This window comes from Saccoglossus kowalevskii, chromosome 12 (assembly GCF_978046115.1).
Source record: "Saccoglossus kowalevskii chromosome 12, keSacKowa6.1, whole genome shotgun sequence".
NCBI lineage: Eukaryota > Metazoa > Hemichordata > Enteropneusta > Harrimaniidae > Saccoglossus > Saccoglossus kowalevskii.
Window position 1 is genome coordinate 4,726,908 of NC_140652.1, and position 25,624 is coordinate 4,752,531.

The following is a 25,624-nucleotide window of genomic DNA, read 5'->3' on the forward strand; positions in this document are numbered from 1 at the left end:
ATATAACGGAAAACACCGTGACGGGAGTGGGTCGACAGTTTAACATCGAAAACTACGCATCGCATTTGGAACATTAGTTTATAGCTTGGTATTTATCTAGGCGTTTCACGGTTCGCGCATGTATATACTAATCACAAACGACTTTATCTTATTTCAGTCGATTTAATAATTTACGAATTGGATACTAAATTACTATACTTCACTTTCGCGATTCAGCCAGTGTTTATGTTTGTATTACTACACATTAACCGGGAGATACTGTCCCGAGGTGTTACATACAGTCCAACCAATCGGTGATACCATGTATGATACAACGCTTATTACACGACAGTATCGTAATATTCATCGTTTTACTCGTGATCTTGGTATTATAACTCGTCGCTTCAGGAGTCAAACAAGAAATCGTAAATGAAATTAACCAAATGCCGAGTAAAATCATGCATAAATCAATTCTAGGCGAGCCAGATATTGAATAGCATTTAATATTTGCTAGACCCTTCTAAAAGATACCAAATTGCAAGCCTTTCAATATAAAATCATTCATAGGTTTTTAGCTACAAACTATAGTTTAATTAAAATGGGGAAAAGCAGAATCGGCTTTGTGCACATTCTGCGAGTCGAGTCTAGAAACAATAGAACATTTATTTTATGAATAAATGGATTGTTAAATGGATTAAAGACCAAACTGACTACTAGTATATAGATATACACCATTTCACATTAAAAGACATTATTAGGTAATAATAAACACTCAGCACTGATAGGTAATTTGATCTTGCTCTGTAGAGTTGTTATCACTCTAAACTTTAAAAAAAACACGATTTTGTTCAATGATTCCAATATTCAAGACAGACAGACATCGCCTCTGAGTAGACTTGCATACAGTCTCTTGTTTATTTGTTGGTGTTTGTGATTAATCAAATCAATATGCGAATGTATAAATGGCGAAAGCCGGATTACCACGAAATATTATTTCGATATTTTATTTCATTCAAGAAACAACAAATAAATAAACAAGAGACTGTGTGCAAGTCTAGCCTCTGAGTAGCTCTAAGTATTCTGTCGTGGCGGTATTAGTAGGATACGTAAATTTAAGTATCGATGATTCAAAGGCACGAAAGGCACTAACACTGAATACTATTTACCGGCAAGCGTATCACCCCGTGCACCAATTGTAATACTTGACACACGTTTTGACACATTTCTGGTTCGTCTAAATTATCAATGTGATTTTTTGTGGAAACATACATCGTTCAAATAAAAGATTTGCATGTTTACAAAAATAATAACTCCTCCTCACCTTGCGAGAATACACCGTGTGGAACATTGGCCAAGACAACGACCAATATACCCAGTACGGTTGAACCAGTAGCCGATGTCCCAGCCATGTTGACTGTGTTGCATGTAGTTTTCATGCAATGGTCCATACATTTTATATGGTTTGAAAAGTAATTAATACCTCGACAGGGAGAGCAATTATTTCATTAATTAATTATATTTTCCCAAATAACCCATCAAATGTTCAATTAATTCTACGTAGTTTATTGTGTTTGTTTTTTTGTTCGATCGTTTGTTCAATTGTTTTTGTTTTCACAGCTTCAAAACTGCCACGGGAAAATGTACACCTGAATTTTATATCTGACACTTGACTTAGACCACTAAAAGTGTTCTGATACTCAATGCAACAACACCATAGAGAATGGTAATGATTTAAACACAAGTTAAGACCAGTGATATCATGCAGAACGGATTAGGAAAGAAGAAATTTCGAACAGTTTAAAACCGCCATTGAAAGCCACTAGTAAAAAATAACAGGTAAGAATCAAACCCCCTACTTACAAATGTATCAAACCAAGACTCTGTTCACAATAAGTTTGTATTACCCTGAAGTCCCAGGACCCCCGTCTTAACCATAGAAAACACCCCTTTAACCCACTTTAAGGACGTGGTATTCCGACAATTGTCCTCAGAGGTTGTCATAAAGATCATTATTATACATCTGTCACAGTAACGCCATAAGTTACAGCGTGCCATAATTTTGCGGCATTTTACGGGGTATTTTCATCCTACCATATAAGGAAATGCGAATTCCAAAAATAGAATAATTACGCGTAAGCGTCCTCTAAAACAAATATGGCTGCCACAAAGGTTTGACTGGACTCCATACAAAGAACTTCGCTGATTCTGTTTTAAACTTTTTGGATTTCGGTATTCCCATGATGTATCCTTGGAAGACAAAGATGTATAATAATAAGGTTATTACGAGGCAACCTCAAAGTATGCACTCAGACAGTACGTCGCGCATCGACCTCCGCGCATACTCCCGCTGTACTGTCTTCGTGCATACTTTGGGGTATCCTCGTAATAACCTCATATTATTAAATGAATATATAAATATTTACATACATATTTATACATATGTTCTCGATTTTGACATTCTTGTATGATCATATTAAATTTCATGTTGTAAAAATCGATTTATTAGTTGTCAGTGTTTGGCGTATGTTTATGTTTAATTAATTTCATATCCTCGTATAGAGGAACAGTATTCAGTGACCAAACTAGGCACATTATCCGTCAAAATAATAATACGATTCTTCCCAACACCGTGGCCTCGTCCATACGATTGTCGGGTATATGGAATTCTCGCTCTTCATGAGATCTCGGCGGCCATTCAAGTGTATTGAAGATGGTAATGATTAATTGTTACGTTGGTCATGGGAAACAAATCTAGGTTGGTTTTAGCATTAATTCTGGATGTTGGGGTAGTGAAGTCAATCCGACGTCATGTTTGCTATATTTCAGCTTTATGTTATGTGTACATTCAAATATACTTCCTTGGAACATGGAGGTACATACAGTGTACTACCATAAGCCTCTTAACTGGCTTATTTCCTTTTGTTTCAACCCAAGTTAATCCTGATAAGGACATTGTCTAGCTCATCTTTGATGTCGATGACAGTTTGCGATTGCTTAAACAAGTAACCAGTTAGCGGAATATCATATAACCTCGCCGATTTGTTTTAACGTGACTATAAAATATATGCGCATTATGAAACTACGGTCATCACACATGCGCACTGGGTTTGTTTAGCTGTGAAGGGTTAAAATACGCATTTCACAACCGGAAATTCAACAGATGAACTTGTTACTTCACATGTTTCACATGTATAATTATTAGCAACTGTAACAAGAACAAGATTTCGAGAGTCTACAACGAAAATGCCTAAAGACTCCTAAAAATATTATTGCAGAGAAAGTGTCTAGACATGCCCTTCTTTCGATACTGTCATTTCTGATGGTGTTCGCCGATGCCGATGAACAGTTTCGGGCGTCAAACCCACGCACTGACAATGGTACCATTGAATAATGCAATCGTTATTGTCACAGGCAATCATTGATTAAGTCTCATCACCGTTACAAATACAAACAGATTCGCGATACTTCATCAGTTCTTCTTCAATCGATGTTATATATGTAAATTTTCCATTATGTACATGCGCAGTTTGTCTATTCCTTGCTCCGTATATTACCGAATTCTCGAGATTAGCGTAACCCATTGTAAGAAGTTAGTACCTCCATGCTTGGAGTAAGTACGCGAACAAAGACACACTATCAGTCTCAAATGCAAAAGTGCACGATGGAATAATGTATTCATGCCAAACCCAATAACGGGCAGTCTCGACAGAGTAAAATCGCCATCAGATAATTCTAAAATAGCTGAATTTGCAAAACCTATGTGAGTCAACCGATACCTGAAAGCCAGATATTCATCGCGAAAAAAAAGCGATTCGAGCCCACACGTCTCTCAGTTATTATGGGAATGTTTTGAACGGTCATCTTTCATCATCATCTTTCATCTGGGTAAGAGCCCTGATTTAAAATTGGAAATAGAAAACATGTAGTCGAGCGATTTATCACCACGAAAGTCTACGTCAACGTGAACGCGTAGCCGAGCCTCTCTCGGGAAAGAAAACTTCCAGTAGAAGAAGCAACTGAAATGCTATTAGTTTCATCTTCGACAGTTAGGTTTCACAGAGTGTGTTCCAGAAATGTTATTGGTGCTATCCCAGGGATTGCGGGACGGTGGTTTAAATTAACATTGATAAGCATAGCATGTGACGTCGAATCTCGTAATCTCCTAAGAACAGTTACGCGGACAATGTGACGCTTATTGATCAGCATGTCCATAAAGATGACAATGATAAAGCAGCGTTACACCAATTATTAACAAAGAGCAAATTATTTTTTGAAAGGACCCAATTAATTGCAGAATCGAAAATTGACAACTTGTCATATTATGAATAATCGTTTCATTTAAAACAACGATGATAACAATTCTAACTACTGTCAGACTGATAGAAGAGCGCCTGACTGTATCTGTCGAAAATACACGTGTGTCATAGACAAGGGTCATACACATGCATTGTCAACAACATAAGCACATATTATAATAATGTTGATACGTGTTACTAAAATGACACGAATTGCGCCATCTATCGTCGACTGCACACTACGCATGCGCCTAACACATTTTGAATGCGGATTTCAGTCGTTTTCTTTCTTTGCAGAATCTCCATCACAGTCTTCATCACCATCAGTAATGGGCGTTTCTGCAATTATATTACGGGACGCTCACTCTTTCAGCTTAAAAACTACACGCCATGACAGAATATGCCTATTTGTCTCATTTTCTCTGTCGATATTGTCTCGTGGCAAATTGTAGACTGTTCTCTTTGCGATTACATGCACAATATTACGGTAAATTTTGGAACGTTACTGACGCAACCCCCATTCATTATAAATTGGGCATCAACGTGAGTCATGACATTAACAAAGTATTTAAAGAACATAAACCACGTCCGGGGATACAGTTATTGTCATAATTATGTCACCCACACTTGTTACATTAAATGATGCATGGTTTTGTTGTTTCCGTATTTAGAATAAAACTGCTACAATCCACGTACATTCCAAGGGCGTAAAATGACCACTGTTATACAAAATACCGCGCCCACACCGATTAGTTCAACTAAAATAATTAACAAATTTCCTTGTCAAGAAAGTGAGCTACGTTCATCATTTCCACTTTACATTATATGCAAAACACCTCCACTGATAAATATGATCATTGTGAGATTGATAAAATTAGTTGCCCTGGCAACAAATCATGAAGTATTGGCATATAATTTTTGTAATCACTCAAGGCCACTTTACTTTATTTTAGGGGGTTCGTCTAAATTCTATTTCAGGATTCTACCGGATAACATTTCTCATAAACTGGTCAAAATACCAAATCTTTTATAATGCTTGCAAGGATTAGTGACAGGTTTCCTACGCTCCAAACAAACTAGGTATGCAACTTCAAATATTACATCCGATCTAAAGGCAGCGTCCGCGCACTCCAATATAATGTAATCAGCTTATGTTACACCTGTGGTGTATAATTGTCGTTGAATATATCCATAACAGTTGTAAGAAGATAACTACATGGCATAGGGATAAATAAACACATGGTGAACTAACAATTACAATATGAATTCTCACATCTGGATACGGTATGTCAGGAAATTGGCACCGTCGTGTGATGAATGTGATTGATAGGACAACAAAAAAGACCAACTGGCACGGTGAAATGCGTGTATATATAGTCGAGTCACGCGAGATGATGTATCTTCATCTCGGTATTCAACTATGAGGCACTTTCTGCTGTATGTGCTGTTACTCTGTCATGTTGCCGATGTAGTCACTGCAAGAGGTATGTTATAAAAGTTTAAACTTAACTGAACGGGTTCTTGCCATACCATGCTGTAATTCACTTAGTAGATTCTATTAGGCTTTAGTCACTGACATGTTGCTTTCAAGTCAAGTAAGTATCGTTGTCAAGTGGGTCTTGCGGAACGACAACCATTCAAGAGTTCACTCGTGTACAATTCTGTTCATATATCTGTTGTGAAACATCTCGTTCTCTGCGTCATGTCAGTTTCTATGACACCGTCAGATTAATCTGAAAAGAGTGAACAAGTCAGATTTGTTAAAGATTAGATCTAACATTTGATTGTGCATATATTATGTGTAAATAATCCTTTGAGCTTCATCGTGTTTGTTTTCATCAAACTGTTGGTGCGATTTTTCTTTGTGCTTTTCTATACTCTAATTTTTAATGCACATTTTTGGCCAAATTGTATGTGTTTTCTACCGTCTTTTGATAATTTTGCGCAAAAATAACTTATTATAGTGATCAGGTCTTGATTAGTTAGTGGCTTAAATGGCTACTCTCACCATGGTTAATGTATGTGTATATAACTATTCGTTCACATGGAGGTTTTTTTTCAGTTAGATTGAATTGCTTGTGAACAATCTTAGCTCATTAACATGTTAAAGTGACGTCATTAAAAACCTTTGATTTAAAGCAGAGAACGAAAGCTGCCTTGAAAGCAATGTTAGAAATGACGGTCTGAACGGGAAATGTTCTGTTACCGTGGTTTACATCAGTTTACTATTGTTATGACCCTATACGCTCTAGTTTGATTTGGAATGTCGCTTGCATTTACGTGTTCTTCACCTTACTCAGATTGTACACTTCCCGATGGCCTGATTAATATGTCAACTGGCATGGTGACAGAACAGAGCTCAGTGAAGGGGAGTGGTAGATCGGAAAAGGCGGTCGACGACAACAGAAACAGTGTATTTAACCAGAAATCATGCACGATGACACTTAAAGAGTTCCAACCCTGGTGGCGAGTTGATTTGGGAGCGACCAGGTCCGTGTATAAGGTTACTATTACAAATAGACAAGACTGCTGTGGTAAGTATGCGGTAGTTTACCAGTAAACAACAACAGGAAATGTTATTTGGTGCAGCTGAGACTATGTTGTGGTATCAGGCGAAATAATTGTTTCAAACCTTCAGTAACCGTGACGAATTACGTGGTATTTCGCATACATGGAAATACGACTAGGGTAAATCGTGGAAAAGACGACTGTCAAGCTAGGTTAGTTAAACTGACAAACAAATTGACTTATAACCAGCTTACTAGGTACTTACCAGTTCTACGATTATAAAACAATACCAACGCAAATTCAGAAAGTGCAGCTCACAGAAGAACGGGATATCTTATCTCGGGATTAGGTATTTGACCTCTTGATCTCTAAGTAGCTGTGCGCCCTTTAAAAAAATATTTGCATTTCCCGGAAAATATAACAATAACAAACCGGAATTAAGTGTCTGGCTTGATCACAGTTAAATGGTGTTCGATTGAACTGCACATATCGCCGCAGTGTTAGTCATGTTCTATGTAAGAACTATCCAGACACATCACAATAACGAAAACATTAGAATACGCACATGCCGAGGTTCCGACCTTGGGTCGAATTGGCAAAGATCTATAATAAATTAGCTTTATTTGTAGTTCTCGGAAGATCGTTTCAGTAGTATTCAAAGGTCCAATAAATGTTTATTTATTTTTTGTCACAAAATAGTATCTAGACTTGAATAAAGCATAATCTAATAGTGCAATTTGCAAATGATTAGAAACGTTCTCCTTTTTATAGCGACCAGGTTGAAGAAAGCTGAGATTCACATCGGGGACAGTGAAAATTTTGATGAAAATCCCCGATGTGGCAAACGGGTGTCCAGGAAAATGTCTGAAAATGAAACGATCGATATTGCATGCAAATGTGGGAAGCCAATGACAGGACGCTACGTCTCAATTCGACTACAAAACATGACACAAGCGTTGACTCTCTGTGAAGTTGATGTCTGGGCTTTAGAAGAAGTTATACACTTACCGGAAAGTAAGTTGGAAGTAACATTGTGCGCATGCGCATTTCTCGATTAACGATGACTCTTATTTTTCAAGTGTTACATTGTTTTTTGTTTCACATTTAGTCTGCATAGTTCCGGATGATTTGATTAGTGTATCCACTGGTATGATGGCAAATCAGAGTTCAACAAAGGGTAGGTTTGGGGCAGAGAAGGCAGTAGACGACAACAGAAATAGTTCTTTTGCAATGAAATCTTGCACAAAGACGATTAAAGAATTCCAGCCGTGGTGGAGTGTGGATCTCATGGAGTCTCGAGAGATTTACAAGGTCGTTATCACTAACAGGCAGGACTGCTGTGGTGAGTATCCTCATAAAAAAATTTAAACACAGTTGGAGAAACAGATGATTAATCCCACTATTTCTCAAGTGAATTCATAATATCGGTGTGTTTTGTATTGTCAAACAAACCAGGGCCACGTGACCAAGATGGTAAATACTGACCGTATTAAGATTGCAAACCCATCACCTACAGTTATACAGAAATATTTTTTTCATTTAGTATAGGTATATTAGGTATAAGTAATACTAGTATATGAAATTTGAATAATATGCAAATTAGATAATTGACTTCAGCAGCACTTGCCATACTTGCTCCATGTCTATGCATGTTCTTATTAAATCCAACCCAATAACCCAACATTTTTTGCCGTTAACAAAGATGCCTATGAACATTGATATCTTCATATGTACAAAAGACAAAATAGTGATGTTCCAAATAGTCCGCCATTTTGATTCCAAGGCTTATTAAGCTTTGGGTTTTATTTCCCGTATAACATTAAACTCAAATCGTATATCTCAAATCTTAAATCTCGATAACGAGCATACCATGCGGAATCCTTTGCTGTCGATAAGATTTTCCAATTTTCACTAACTTCTCTCGTGCAGCGAAACTGTCGTCGTTTACGTAGCGGCCATTTTTTTAGAGAATTACTTAAATTCCAATTAGCTTTTATAGGCAAGTTCTAAATACGAATAATAATAAACTCGAATTATGTGTCTAGCTTGACCAGATTTAAAGGTTGTTCGTGATGGTAAAGTTATTAATTGGGGCCATGGGGTGTGTGTAGCACATACCCGCAGTGTTCGCCTTGTTCTGTGTAAGGACCATCCAGACACAGCACAACAATGAAATGTAAGAATGTGCTCCTGCCTTGTTCCGACCGGAACTGAAGAATTCTGTTTTAAATTGTGATTTTCAAAAACAAAATAATAGGATAAGTTACTCAAAATACGTTACCGTAACACACAACAATGTTATTTTATTGTGCCATGTGACAACAGCTCCACGATTGTACATAATTAACTAATCAAAATTGACATGCGATTTATGACCAACTCTCGCGATATTATATGTAGGTTTCTACCTTAAAGAATTGTTTCACTCATAACGATAGAATCAGCCTGAGTGAATTTTGAAATATCATGTCGACTGTGGAATCGCATGTTTGCCAAGTGTTAACCAAAAGACTTATGAATATTAGTTAATGAGTAAAAATGTTCGGCCAATCGTGTCATACACTCCCTCCACATTCTGGGTTCTACGACAATGCCCATTTGATATAAAAAATGGCTAAATTTTCATAATAATGACTAGACACAATATGTTATTGGGTAGAGGATTAGTTATGAGTTTAGTCGAATGTCAATCGAGTTACCAAGGTTCGACGATCTTGGCGAAATTGGCATCTTGGAAAATAGTTGCCGTATTTCGACGAAAGTGTTTATCACTAGGAACTTTTCTTTTCTTCCAGCGGCTAAGTTGAAGAACGCCGAAGTTCGAGTCGGAGACAGTATTAACTTTGACGACAACGCTTTGTGCGGTACAAGGGTTTCTAGAAAAGTGGCTTTACAAGAAACCATTGAGTTTGTCTGTGCCTGTGATGAACCACTCGTAGGGCGCTACGTCATCATTCGACTACAGGAAAGTACGCAGATTCTGACACTGTGCGAGGTAGATGTGATGACATTACCAATACCCCCGACTCGTCCGCCATTTTGTAAGTAGTCCTGCGCAGTATAGCTTTGACAACCAATGAACGATCAATTCCGAGTACTTAAAGGGCGGCGGTCGTCGCGCCACGCGTACGCGAGATATTATGACTCATATTATCAAGGATGGCGACTTTGACTGTGACGTTATCGAGCTTTAACTATGTGATATTTTAGTGATTGGAAGGTGATTAGTTTACGTTGCACCCGGTTCAAATCTCGTACTGATTTTCATTATATTGGATTAAGGGATAATCAATGTTTATCAACGCAAATGTCGCACATCCGCGGCGCGACGACCACCGTCCTTTAATTGATGTTACTGATAGTATCGATACGTGTATAAGCTAATGTAAGGAGTTATCTGATTGGTTCGCATTGACATTAAAAATATCCTTTGAATGAAGTTGCAATTCCAAAATACATGTACAACGTTGCCATCAGTCAGACCCCATTTTGTAGATTTCGTCTTCTGCTTTGTAGAATTATAAATTCATTTTAGTGTATTGCATATTATCGTCATCACTGGCATGTTTGATAACATACTCGTTCTGCGCATGACATCTGCTGGACATACGTGCACGTCTGAGGTTGACGTGTGATTAATGATCTTCCAATAACAGGCACAGGTGTGTGATTTGATGAATCGCGTATCCACACTCATATCTGTCAGTGTCAATTCAGTGGGGGGGGTAACGTGAAGGGCTGTTCGAGGAACTCTGTCACTTGATGGCTATTCTATCATGTGTTATTCACCCCTAAATTTCTGTGAATGTTGAAACGACACAAAAAAGTCGTTAGATCATATTATTTAGTAACATTTGCGTACGTAGTAATTATTAGAACAAGACATCGAGGTTAACATGCTCATACTGGTTGCTAGGCTATGTGATGTATATACTGTTATACGTTCGAATAAGGGGTCGGACATTTTGAATCATGGTGAGTGGGTGGCTGAACGAGTTGTTGGGAAACATTGTAAGTTAAAAACCGAGTATAAAAATTGCATACAAGGCGTTGTAGAGGAAATGTTGGCACATTCACATTCCCAGGGTCGAATGATTCACCCTGGACGTACCTAGATGTACTCTAAGAGAAAACATTTCCTGAGTGACAAATATCCACTATTATGATGCAAACATCTCCTTCATTCAAAGTATGAAATGGTGGCGCATAATTTTAACAACGTTGACTGAGCTTTGTGAAACTGTATTCGCATTCTACGGCTTAATCACATTGTTATCAAGTTGTTGTCTCGAGTAGTGGATGTGAAGCGCGACAGCGACCAATTACATGTCTCTTTACTTATCATCTTCCCGGTACACCTGTATATGTCGCAGTGATTGGTGGATTGTTACGCAAATGTAAATATGTTGTTTCCGTTTTTCAGTGGCAAACATAGCATATAGAAAACCAACCTATCAGAGCTCAACGATCTGGCATGCTAATTCCACCCGAGCCGTAGATGGCGATATTGATGGTGTATTCTGTCATGGATCCTGTACATTGACGAAGACACAGTTTAATCCTTGGTGGATAGTGGACTTGATGATACCCAGGCTGATCTTTGACATCGCAATACACAACAGAGAAGATTGCTGTGGTAAGGTTTCTTATCTTCTGGTATATATTTATTGTTACCATGCTGTGGTAATCGGTCAACCGCATCACTACCATTACCAAATATCGTATCCTTCCCCCAAAGGGAGCTGCTTGAAATGTAAAGTTGGTGTAAATAAGTTCTTAGAAACTGAATATATTATAAATAACTTGAAAGAGCAGAATCTTGGCGAGGAAACTTACTAGTCATAAGTACAATCCTCGTTAACGTTGTTGTCAATGTTAAATGAACATTATACAATTAACTGATTGCAGCTGTCTATTTTGTTCATATTATAGCATCTATAAAATAACATGATTATTTAATTAAAATGATATTATTATTGGTTATCGATATGATATACAGCTTATTTGTAATTTCTCTAGACACAAGATTGATAGGTGCCACAGTTCGTGCTGGAAACAGTGGTGTCAACTTTCTGGATAATCCAGTGTGTGCCGTCATCACAGAAGAGATGATTACCAACGGTCCCATGATTCCAGTCGACTGTGATTCTTTGGGTAGTGACTTTAAGGCCCGCTATGTAAGCATCGACAGGGACGGAACAAGGACCGCTTTGTCGCTATGCGAGGTTGAAGTGTACTCCTATTTTGAAAGCATCGATACGCTTGAAGAACAGCCGAATCCACCAGGTAAGGCATCGCGCTCGACAACAGAGGGCGCAACTGGGGCTGGTGGTGACGTCACGTGGTTAGGTTCTATTGCTGATGCAGTTCATTCGCAATAGTTATTTTGATTCTTTTAACAAAGTGTTTCTCATGTGAAGTAAACGTCTTTAAATATAACAGACGTCTATACATTAACCAAACATAGTTGAACAACGTCGACGTTGTGAACCTGTACGCCATTTTGACGTCGTAGTTCGTTGTCGCAAGGGGGCGTTACGTTCATTCACATACCTGTTCACAGTTTCGGCAATGGCATAGCAATGTTATATGCGTTGTATTTAGAGTGCATATGGCTAATCTACGCAATGTCAGGCACAAATTATTCATGTAATCCATGTAGGTCAATTCACTTTAACGAAGATGTCTGGCAATCTTGTTAAGTTCTCTTTCAACGTTTAAGGACAACATCAAAAGTTCAATGTAGGATAAAAAATCTTTTAGTCCCCCCCCCCCCACTGAAACTTAAGTGACAAATATTGATCATGGCGTTCTGTCTATGCTCTAGGTCCATGCCCTGAAATTGAGCTCATTTGACACACACATTTACACTCGGACCAAACTATTTTCTAGTCTTGGATTTGTGTTTTTCATTTTCTGTTATTTTTGTCTCGGGGGGAGGGGTTACTTCCACTTCTAAACACAAGTGTTTTCTGCGAAAAACAAATACCCAGCTCACAACTTTCGCAACCAGTGAGCGCATCCAGACAATGCATTTTATTCAGCCTTTTCCGGTATTTGGCTTTGAATATAAGGACCTGTGAAAAAGTAAATAAATGACCATACACTTCTAAACAAAATAACGTGAAATGACACCCCGTATTGCACTTCTATGCAAGTAGCCCCCCCCCCCCCGCGGGATTTTTGTCCATTATTGGGTAGAACAAAAAACGAACTACAAATACCCAAGATTTTTTGACTTCATTAAAAATAAAATCGTTTTTGTAGGATGGAACCCCCCCCCCCCAACTAAAGCAAATACAATGTAAGTTTTTTATCCGGCATCGATCTTTTGACGTCGTCCCTAATTGCATATCCATTGTCTGTGATGTAGTTAGTATGGACATGGCTAATCTGCGCAATGTCAAGCACAAATTAATCGTGTAATCGATGTATGTCAATTCACTTTAACGATGTTGTCTTGCAATCTTTTTAAGGTTTCCTACAACGTGTTATTTCGTTGCATACACAATATTCACAGTCACGAGTTGTTGAAGGGATTTCAGAACCTAATTTACCGTCGCGCCCTCTTGTGACAAATCGCATCCATGATACATATGATAGATAATAGGAAGGTGGTAATTGTCCGTCAATAAAATAATAAAATTGAGATTTGCTATATTCTGAATGACAAACGACTACACAAAAAAGTTGTTTCTGTCCTCAAAATTGCTGTAACACATTTGTGGAAGATATTCGCCGATAGAGGGCGTGGCCTTACGGGGAAAAGTTATTGCAGGACAAAATTTGTGTGTACTAACTATTTGTGGAGACTTAAGCTCTCCTCGTCATATGTGTTCGATCTAATAGTGTGCCAAGTCCCCGAAGACCTGATAAATATTGCTTTCAAGATGCAAACTTCGCAGATCTCAAAAAAAGGGGGTGCGAAATCCCTGAGAGCAGTGGACGGTGTAAAAACTATTGATTTATCAGTTGGGAAGTCGTGTTCTCAGACTCAACTTGAGGTAGAACCTTGGTGGCGTGTTGATCTTGGCGAATCGTATGACGTATATCGAGTCGATATTACGAATAGATTGGACAGTGATGGTAAGTATACGCATGCGCATTTGCGTTATTTCACCTAATTGATATGCAATCAACCTTTTTTTATTTTACGATAACCTATACGTCGATGTCCTACCGGGATAAACACACTCACACATTCCCATCGTTTTCCCATCCCTATGCCAGTTACTGTGTATATAACAATGTGAACAAATCCTGAATACCTAGATAAAGCTGTGGCTTGACGGATGAACTTTAAGTTTTGAGATCAGACGTCTCCTAACGGGCTCGACGTATGGACGAGATAAACGCGATGATTCGTAGTATAAACCCGTGTACAAAACTGTTTATTTTCAACGGGATAATGTTCGGAACATCGGAAGTATTGAATAGTGCGTATAGTTGTCAGTCAGACGTCATGAAAGTCGATATTTTCGATGCATAAAAGAGTTTGAATGACATGATACGTCACGATATAATTGGAATATGTGAAGACATATCCATCGGTAATATATACTAGTAGTTTATGTCAGTTATTTGTAACGATATTGCTGATTTCAGTGACAATAGCAGAAAACTGTGACATACGTACATGATTTGTAACATTATTTGCAGGAATATTTATAGTAATCTGTATTGACGAATGAATTATATTGTCTGGGTTACTTTTCAAATTCAAATTAGAAGCTACAAAATATGTTAATTATTTTCTACTACTAGTATAATCAACTTTTCGCACGATGTATTGTTAAAACAGGAACAGGTTAAGTAAAATAAATATATATTATTTGGAAAACTCTTTCTATAGTTATTGTGTAACGGGGTGTATGTTTTCTTGATCACTGCACCAAAATAAATCCTTGACATGAATTTGAATATGAATACATTGAAATATGTGTTACCATGACAACGAATACATTTCTTGCAGCTGAATCATTGATAAACGCCGAAGTAAGAGTTGGGAACAGTGAAATTATGTATGAAAACTCCGTGTGTGGTGATATGATACCAGAAGATGTGGTGTACGATAACCCTATAGGTGTCATCTGCGCATGCGGATTGCCTCTGTCCGGACAGTACGTCACAATACAGTTGGTTGGTATGACGGAAATATTGACGCTTTGCGAAGTGGAAGTGATGGTACCGCTGACCCTTGACCCCTCAGGTGAGCACTGCTGTGAGTCGATATAGCACGAAACATGGTACATAATATAATAATAATGATTTGCTGTGTACCATGGTTCTAAATGCTACGATATACCATTAAAGAACGTCACAGTAGAATGTTAATTCTAGATGTACACATTACACGTGATTTAACATTTTGTTTTACACGAAGTTCGCTGGTTGACCTAGTTTGTAATGACTCGACAACTGAAACTGAACATGTGTATCCCAATAGAACATAGGGGTGGACCATTAAAACAACTGGATGATGCGAATGACTGAAAAAAACATCTTGAATCAGACCCGAATATAAACAAATATACCAGTTGTGAAATTCCTACAAATCGGACTGGTTGGCTCAATTTTACCCCAGCGGATATTTTAACTGTAAAAAATTGTTTTTCTCTGATTTGTAGGAACCTGAAAAGTATTTCACAACTAGTGCATTTATTTAGATTCAGGCTAGATTCAAAACGGCTCCCCATAAATATCGATAAATTATTCGCATTCATATTATTATCAGTAGTTGACAGTGACTGTAACGTCTTCATTCTTGTTTTATTCAGGTTAGAATGTGTACGGTTTTATAAAAACAAACACTGAAATTTAGTGCCGGGATTTGGAGTGCAGATGACACACTAAATGACACTGTTTATTTGTTTGTTTGTTTTTTGCAGACTGTCCTATCGCACCGGGTGTAATGAATATAGCCACGCACATGCCTGTAGCACAGAGTTCGATGAAAAGAGGCGGCCGGGCGGAACGTGCTGTAGACGGGGATAAAAACGCCATCTACACTGGAGGATCTTGCACGATGACAGCGAAGGAGTACGAGCCGTGGTGGTACGTGGACTTGACTGAATCGAGAGATGTGTATGGTGTTACAATAACAAACAGGGAAGACTGCTGTGGTGAGTGAATCTCTTATTCTTCCAGGGTTCTCGTTTTGTGTAGCAACCCACTCTTCGATAACGTCATTACTTTAGTTACACCGAAGTCCGATATGGGCGTCGTTCAATAAAACGTTTCATGGCCCGGAAAGGCTCGGTTTCTGGGAATACATCCTTTTTTTCATAGCAGCAGACATTTGCTCAAAACGCTGAAAATGTCAAAGATGTAGGAATTCAAAGCATGCGCTACTAAAGCAATTTTGACACGGGAATTTCATGAAATACTGCTGAATTTGCTTTGGGGTCCCAGGATACTAGTAGTTTTTCAATCATGGATGAACCTTAATATGTACATGAATATAAAATATTTGTTTCAATTCAAAATGGCCGCCTTAGTAGGGCTTGGCACTATAGGTAGTTAGTTCACAAAGTTGGGGTACCCCTACTTTTATTAGTTCTTTGCCATTTATTTAATGATCTCTATCATTCAAGAATATATAGTGCTTCCATGTTTTGTTTTTTTCAGAATTGTACTAGTTAGCACCGTCCGAATCGCACGGTTCCGTGTCTTCGAGCTATAGGCCTCTACACGATACCGTGCGGGAACGCATAGGCTAACTGCGTATCTTAAGCAGTGAGATCTGATTGGGCGCGCCACGAAACAAGGCGTCCAATCAGCTTGGACGTACCAAATTATAAAACAAAATTCAATTCCTGTTTTTGTCGTTATGGAGACATCCTTCCCACACAAAACTATGTCGATTGCCTGTACCTGATGAGGCTTGAGGGCACCAACACCGAAAACTTTCGCAATTTTATCAATACAAATATCACGATTCATGGGCGCCGCCATTTTGTTTAAAATGAAACGCCAAAGAGGGATTTATAACACGCAAACTGATTGATCAATGATTACCCGCAACTGACTACTGGGGGCGCTGTTAGAATACGCATATTTGATGGTCGTTCTGCCAAGGTCTGTTTAGAGGTTTGGCCGAATAAACTTAGACCTTGGCTAGCGAAGATTTAGCCGCGTCCATCATTTTCGCCGTTTTTGATATATACATTTTTCACCATACTCTATGCACAATTCCTATGAAACGCACCCTCTAGCGATGGAACGCTTCTGTGACGTCAATAGAGCACAATAGGAAAAGCATATTAAAGATACGAACTGATGTGCCTTTTCTTTTATATAAAACACGTCATCACGATCCTGTTTTTGTTCTTTAAGCTGGAAGATTGAAAAACGCCGAGATACGTGTCGGCGATAGCCTGGATTTCACTACCAATACCCAGTGTGGTATTAAACGGATCAGCGGCAAAGAAACGAGAGTTCCTACCGTCCGACAGGCATGTAGCTGTGGGTTACCTGTCACTGGTAGATACGTTAGTATACAAATAATGGAAAGGGAGCAGACATTATCGCTATGTGAAGTTGAGGTATGGTCAGTAGAACGAGTCACAGCCATACCGCCCATTACGTTCACGTTTGGACCTCTATACACGACAGTGGAACGTAAGTGATTTCTTGAATTGCAATTATTATATCACGTCATGTCAATCGAAGTATGAATATTGTTCTGGGCGTAAATAAGGGAAATGACACTTTCAATTCTACAGAATAGTGAACGCCCTAAAATCAGACCATTTGCTGATACCACCATGGCAACAGCAGCGCTTTTCACCCTGACCACTTGTTTGGGGAGGGGGGGGGGGGTAATAATTCATGAAATACGGAGGCAAATATGTGATAAGTCGTTTATTTATGATGATAAATGAAAAAGTGCTAGAAATGATGTTTTTGTTTGTAAAGATTCTCTCTCTAGCTATCTGGGTACTGTTTGCATATGGGTATCATCATTCAGCGTGTATTCATTTTTTAAAACAAAGATCTCTCTCTTGAGTGTAATATTAAATCGATTTAAACATACGAGATATTAGCAAAAAAATCAAATTATTTTTGTTTATAGAACAAAATTACATGATCATATTTCAGGTCATTTTGTATTCATTTATTTTTAGTTGGCTTCTGTTGTGTAATAAGTTATTATTTTTATGAATCCCAATAGTGTAATATTTTATTGTGATAATATTTTACATTTTATTCAGTGGCAATTTTTTCCACATTACTGGTCTCGAACATTAACAATCTGTTATGCGATTAATGATATTGGTCGTTCGCAAAAGCGAGGATATAAAGGTTATGGCCAAACTCTCGTCTTAACGTTGAATCTAGACGAACTAAATTCGATTTGTCTATTCCCGTAGCATGTGCTGTACCAGAAGGTTTGACAAACATTGCAACTGGACACATGGTTATACAAAGCTCGACGCAACGCAATGGGGTAGCGGAGCGTGCCATCGACGGCAATACAAACAATGACTTCGCGGGAGGGTCCTGTACCATGACTAGTAAGGAATTCCAACCTTGGTGGAAGATTGATCTCGGAGTTTCTCGGGAGATATACCATGTGACCATCGCTAACAGAATGGATTGCTGTAGTGAGTATTTTACGCTTACAGCATAATTGTTGGTCATGGGTAGGTTACCATGTTGTCAATACGTGACTACCATGTTGTCAATACGTAGTTACCATATTGCCAACACGTAGTTACTGTATTGTCAACACGTAGTTACCGTATTGTCAACATGTTGTTACTGTATTGTCAACATGTAGTTACCGTATTGTCAACATGTAGTTACCATGTTGTCAACACGTGGCTACCATATTTTCAATACGTAGTTACTGTATTGTCAACATGTAGTTATCGTATTGTCAACATGTAGTTACCATGTTGTCAACACGTGGCTACCATATTGTCAATACGTAGTTACCGTATTGTCAACACGTAGTTACCGTATTGCCAACACTTAGTTACCGTATTGCCAATACGTAGTTACTGTATTGTCAACACGTAGTTACCGTATTGTCAACACGTAGTTACCGTATCGTCAACACGTAGTTACCGTATCGTCAACACGTAGTTACCGTATTGTCAACATGTTGTTACCGTATTGTCAACATGTATTTACCGTATTGTCAACATGTATTTACCGTATTGTCAACATGTAGTTACCGTATTGTCAACATGTAGTTACCATATTGTCAACATGTTGTTCCCGTATTGTCAACACGTGGCTACCATATTGTCAACACGTGGCTACCATGTTGTCAACACGTGGCTACCGTATTGTCAACACGTGGCTACCAAGTTGTCAACAGGTGGCTACCATGTTGTCAATACGTGGCTACCATGTTGTCAACACGTGGCTACCATGTTGTCAACACGTGGCTACCAAGTTGTCAACAGGTGGCTACCATGTTGTCAACACGTGGCTGCCATGTTGTCAACACGTGGCTACCATGTTGTCAACACGTGGCTACCATGTTGTCAACACGTGGCTACCGTATTGTCAACACGTGGCTACCATGTTGTCAACACGTGGCTACCATGTTGTCAACACGTGGCTACCATGTTGTCAACACGTGGCTACCATGTTGTTAACACGTGGCTACCCAGTTGTCAACAGGTGGCTACCATGTTGTCAACACCTTGTTACAATAATGTTAACACGTAGTTACTGTATAATCAATTTGTAGTTAACATATTGTCTACACATGCCTTTCCCAGATTTTCGTGTGAGAAAAAGTGAAGTGCGCGTTGGTGACAATGAAGATTTTACCCAGAATGCATTGTGTGGCCCTCGGCCAATCACAGGAAGAATGGCAAGAAACGAAACCATCAACGTTGTCTGTGGATGCGGGGAACCAATCACGGGACGCTACGTCAGTATACAAATATTTAACAAGACTCAGATATTGACTCTGTGTGAGGTGGAGATTTATGCGTTCTCCGGAACAGGGAATTTAACATTGAGTGAACAATGGACGACTGTTCCAATGACGTCATTGCCGTTCACAACTGGGCCAGGATTCACGACTCTGATACGTAAGTTATTATGCTCGGGTTTCTATGGTGATGCGGTGATACTGGAAGTATCTGAACAGTTTGCTATGCAATGATATACAAGTGAAATTACACAAAGGATTACATTGCTCTTATACTGTAAAATGACTAATTTTCACTGGGTTTAAATTTCGCTGATTTACCATTTTAAGCATATTCAGTTTGGTTTTAAATTCACGGTTTTATCATTTAGATAATGTGTTCTATGCTGAATTTTACATATTTGCTGGGTTTTAATTTAGCGTATTTTCCAGTCAGCGAAATAAGCAAAATTAAAACCTAGTGAATAATTAACCCTTTTACAGTATACAAAGTACACGTAGATACGAACAAATTAATTTTGTTTCTAGAAGATTATGTCGAATGTTCAATTTCCATCCTTAGTAGTATGTGTAGACGTATGGACAAGGTTAAGTCTTAACACGAAACAACAAACTGTAGAAATTTACAAAACTATTGATAACACATTAGATGCTTATTTCATTGAAGCAAATCAGTTGCCGCTCAGAAGCTATTGTTTTCCCCGAGTAGTTTTGCTGCTAAAGGGCGCTACTTTGTTGCTGTATCTTGATTTTATTTTCACTGTTATGGTAACTTCCGATAATGAATGGAGCAACGCATCCCCCATCCCTTAATCAACCTGGCCACGTCGCAGTGAAATACCTAAACTGAATTCATTGCTGTAAGGGGTGATGTGTTCGCCGTGTATGCCTGCAAAACAGCGGCTCGTTCTTATCATAATACTAAATATCATATTTTTGTTTTTCCCAGCATGCATCGAGCCAGTAGGATTACTAAATACCACCAAAGGTGTAGGAGCAATTCAGAGTTCGACCAGGCGTGGAGCTAAGGCAGGCAGAGCAGTGGATAGTGGATACAGCAGCGACTTCGCTGACTTAACGTGCACACACACTGCGAAGGAATGGGAGCCATGGTGGATGGTGGATTTGGGAGGCCCACTAGAGGTGTATAAAGTTTCTATCACAAATCGGATGGACTGTTGCTGTGAGTTTATTCATAATTTTTGTTTTCTTAGAATTTACAATGACGTCATCGGCGCATTGCTAAGAGTCGTCTACTTTCATTAGCATATAAGGTCAAACTGCAATGACGTCTGTTAAGACTTCAAAAGTGTCCCAGTGCTGAAATGCAGTAAGATAGGTATACGCGGTGTGCATCCCATGTGACGATGTAGTAAGCCAGCACAGAGAAATGAAAGCAATGCTAGCAAACACTAAACACCGAGTATATATAGTATCAGAGGTAAATTACTTGGGGTTTGCAACGCTCATAGTACTGTATGGTGATATCATGCCAAGATCCCATTCACGTCTCATTTCGTAGATAGCGAGACTGATGCTACTACCTTCTGACATGACAGAGGCGGTTTGCAAAAAACAATAAAACATGTATTACCACATTCATAGTGAACAAATGTAATACATCGAAAATTTACAGAAAATGTAGTTATCGTAATCCATCATATCGTGAGCAGCTATTTTGATCCACCTGGACATCCCAGTATCCTAGTTACCTCCGGCATGCGCATTCGCATTTTTCTGAGTTGGGACGCTTATGCGAGAGCGAGATTGGAACGGGATCTTGGTATCATGTCACCGTAGTTGCAAACCCCAAGTAATGTACCTCTGATAGTATATATACTATATAGTATATATATACACTCAATATTTATGTAGTTGTGTCTTAATTCCTCTATTACCGTATATATATATATATATATTTATATATATATTAATAGTTGTTGTTTATATAAAATATATATGCACTGACTAATTTGAAAATTTGACTTGAATTAGTTTCAAATATTTATATGGTGATATTTTTCAGTGCGTGCAAATTTAACACTTTTGATGTCAGTCGTCACGATCTGATTCGTGACGTCACAAATAAAGGTTTGCGAACGGTTTGGTGAATTTCTACATATAAAAAGTGTTTTATCACAATCCCTTTAAAGATGAAAATGTTATTCCAATTCCGCCCTCACGTATCACTTCAGCGTCAAACACGGTTACATGGCATACAGTCAGTCCCTTGTTTATTTGTTGGTGTTTTCTTTCAATAAAATAACATATGATGAGAGTGTGTGAATGACAAAAATCGTGTTACCGTGAAATAAACATTGGAAAAAACACCAACAAAATAAACAAGAGGCACATCTAGGTGAACAAATGCGATTTGATATGCTAATTAAAGATACAAAAACTGAACGCAAACGTGTTGTTATACTTTTTAAATCTCAATCGAACATGATTTTGTGTAAGTCCAGCGTCATTTCAGGTTTCTAGTGAGAGAATTTCGTGTTTTCTTTCTCTCTTTGATTTGAATGTTTTTGTTTCTCTGCCCAGCTTTTCGATTGAGAGGTTCCGAAATACGCGTTGGGAACAGTCTTAGCATTGCTGAAAACACCATGTGTGGGAAGCGACCACTATCACGTAGAAGCACACGGGCTGAGACGATTGACCAGGTGTGTAACTGTACAGGAATACCGATTGAAGGGCGATACGTGAGCGTACAAATAAAGGGGGCAAGGCAGGTACTGAATTTGTGTGAAGTGGATATATGGATGCTCGAGCCTGGACATTATACTGAGAAAGGTGAGAGAAACACACTTGATGTATGTTATGAAAGGCATAAATTAAATATATAATATTACAAAAAGATTTAAATATATTTTGGTCGAGAAATTAAATTCAATAGCGTCCTCCATTGTGTCTGGTTAAATGTGGTTTTGGCCGTTGGTGGCGTTTTTGAATCCAAAATGCTTTGCATAAGAAAGCTGATGATATTGCTCACTTTTGCTTTGATGTAAGTTATGGCTAAATCTGATACTTCGTCCGGAATAGACCACTTTCCCGGAAGTAGCAAAACTGGGGTGCAAAAATACTTCCGCCAGGGCGGAAATTTCACAAACATGTCAGTTGGCTGATAGAACGGAATTTTATTTTTGTGACGTCGATTCGTACACCCAGATACACAATATCACGCGTGCAAATTTACGTTACATTCCAAAACGGCATGCGCGCGCATGCGAAATGCTGTATCTTCGACTTTCGGGAAAGTGGTCTATGCGTTCAACCAGAAACGAGGACCACTTTCATGGGATATTGAGGGCGCATTTTGACCACAACAATCCAACATTGTATGGTGTTGTATTATGCTACATTGTTACTATTGCATTGTCTAGTATCGCGTTACGTTGTTGTCATACAGTAAAATGTTATTCTATGGGGCGTTGTTACGTTGTTATTGCGATAGTGTGAAGTATTACGTAAAATATTACATTACTTTTTCATCGTGATAGTATTACGTGACGTAGTTATTTTATGGTGTGTAACTTTTCGTTACGTTTTTAGCATTATGGGTAGTATTACGTTAATTCAATATTACGTTACTGTTGCGTCACGTTGTTTCATAAAGAGTAGTGTCACGTTACTTTGTTATTGTGATACAATGTAGTGTTACGTTGTTTCATGTGTAGTTTCAAGTTACATTATTTTATTCTGTGTAGTATTACGGTATGCTGTTTTCGTGGTACGCTGTAGTATTACGTTACGTTGTTATTTCATGATGCACCGTGTTACGTTACTTTTATATTAGGATAGTATGCAGTATTACGTTATGTTATTATTTTTTGATGCGTACTATTACATTACGTCGTTTACGTAATTATAGATTACGTTGCTATTTACATGATTTAAAAACTTACTTATAGTATGTACTATCCCCAACGATGTCCAGAATGTCGCCCTCGGCAAACTTGTTCAGCAGAGCTCCATCAAGAATGGAGGTGAACCCGAACGAGCCGTTGACGGTAACAAGAACAGTAACTTTGATGGAAATTCGTGCTCTCTGACTAAGCGTGAGAATGAACCGTGGTGGGTTGTGGATTTGGGAGAGTCACGTGATGTATACCAAGTGGTGATAACCAATAGGATGGACTGTTGCTGTAAGTTGCAATTATGAGAGTGGGCGGGCAAACGTCGTACGATATAATTCAACATTGACAAAACACATACTCCGTACGCGGACCGGAAGTTGTGCCAAGCGAGCACCCAGCATGCAATAATCTTTTGAGTCACCATCCACAAAATAGTTATAGTCTGCCCATTTTTACACAAAATAGTTATAGTCTGCCCATTTTTACACAAAATAGTTATAGTCTGCCCATTTTTACACAAAATAGTTATAGTCTGCCCATTTTTACACAAAATAGTTATAGTCTGCACATTTTTACACAAATTGTTGACACAAATTTTCAACAGTTTTGATCACAAACTAAAAACAATGTTATATTAGGTCTGATTGGTCCGTATAATACCAGTAAGAAATTTGTGCACATGCTCAGTTTGCTCAGTACACCGTGCCGCATCGTGTTACACCTCAATGGGTTGAATCGCTTATACATTGGGATTTTCAGAGTCTGACCTGATATAGCCGAAATTATGTTCAAAAATTCGATTATGTGGTTATCTATCTGTTTACTTTGTAACAAAGTAATATAAAACACACGGTTTAGCTGGCCAGAAATTAATCAGCGGATGAATTTTAACATCACTAATATAGTATATAGCTTATTTAATCTAATATATCAGACTCGTTTTTTATATTATATGAAAGGTATATCGGACATCCAAAATGTTGAATCGAAATCACATTATAAGCCTAAATTTAGCTACGAGTGAAAGAACCATTCGTTTTTTTGATTAAATAGTATTACATTCTCTACATCACGGTGAATCGCGTTTACTGTTCCCCTGATTTTATGTAACCATGGTATTTGCTATTGCCCGCCTGTTTTGATCAGTGAATTGTTTGACTTTCCGTTCTTGTGTTATAATTGTACTTTTCTTTGTCCTTCACAGCTTTCAAACTTGCAAATGTAGAAGTTCATGTCGGCGATAGTGAGGTCATGGATGAGAATCCTATCTGTGGGACTCGAATGTCTAAGGACGAAGTCTTGTTCGAAACGATCAACATACCTTGCGGTTGTTCGGAATACATCACGGGACGATACGTCAGCCTGCAGTTGAAGGATGTTGTTAAAGAGTTGTGTCTTTGTGAGGTAGAGATTTTCGCTACGCCATAGAACCACACTACATGTCTTTCGAGTACGATAAACAGAACTGAAAATGTTTACACGATTTGCAACAACAAAAACGCGATACAGATTTGTTATTCGCTTTATAGAAATTGAAATAAAATGACATGACATTGTTGTTAAAGTTTACTTCACAAAAGTTAAGGTTTCTATAAATAAATGGTGTGTGCATTATTAAATATTTGTCCGGGGATTATACAGATTAAAACTATTAACATTATTTAATGAGCGTATGTTTATTATTACAAATGTGGCTGTGTGTTTTAGAGAATTTGCATTTACTTACAAGATTGCATCTGATTGGCTATATGACCATAAGAAACAATCACGAATCCGAATTTATTTAATAATTATTAGCATGCAAACCAGTTACAGATAACATACATTCTGTTCCTCGACACGCCTGATAATTTAGTTTTGAAGGTGGCCAATCGGAATATGAACCTCCAGTCGAGTCGAAGCAAAAGTGCAAGGCACAATTTGATACGTCGAGAACAAAAGAACAAAACAAACTGCTCTCTGATTGGTCTGACTGCTGGGTGTTAAGGTTGGGTAGCCAATCAGACACAGTCTTGCACAGCTTCGCGTTGATTTGAATTGATTACTTAAGGTAGCGAGAAGGGAAATTTTCACTTTTTTCTTGATTTTTC

General features: G+C 38.3%; 1 protein-coding gene across 1 annotated transcript; it reads left to right on the plus strand.

Annotated features, from left to right (window-relative positions):
- Positions 1 to 5,678: 5,678 nt before the first annotated feature.
- LOC100373145 (uncharacterized) lies at positions 5,679 to 25,194 on the plus strand. The gene is made up of 17 exons (XM_006824380.3): positions 5,679 to 5,758; positions 6,575 to 6,808; positions 7,554 to 7,796; positions 7,891 to 8,124; positions 9,578 to 9,823; positions 11,206 to 11,418; positions 11,802 to 12,068; positions 13,632 to 13,868; positions 14,755 to 14,991; positions 15,671 to 15,904; positions 17,118 to 17,402; positions 18,155 to 18,388; positions 19,520 to 19,837; positions 20,627 to 20,860; positions 22,222 to 22,470; positions 23,589 to 23,822; positions 24,739 to 25,194. The coding sequence occupies exons 1-17, from the start codon at positions 5,695 to 5,697 to the stop codon at positions 24,960 to 24,962; spliced, it is 3,987 nt and encodes a 1,328-aa protein (XP_006824443.3). The 5' UTR covers positions 5,679 to 5,694; the 3' UTR covers positions 24,963 to 25,194.
- Positions 25,195 to 25,624: the final 430 nt, after the last annotated feature.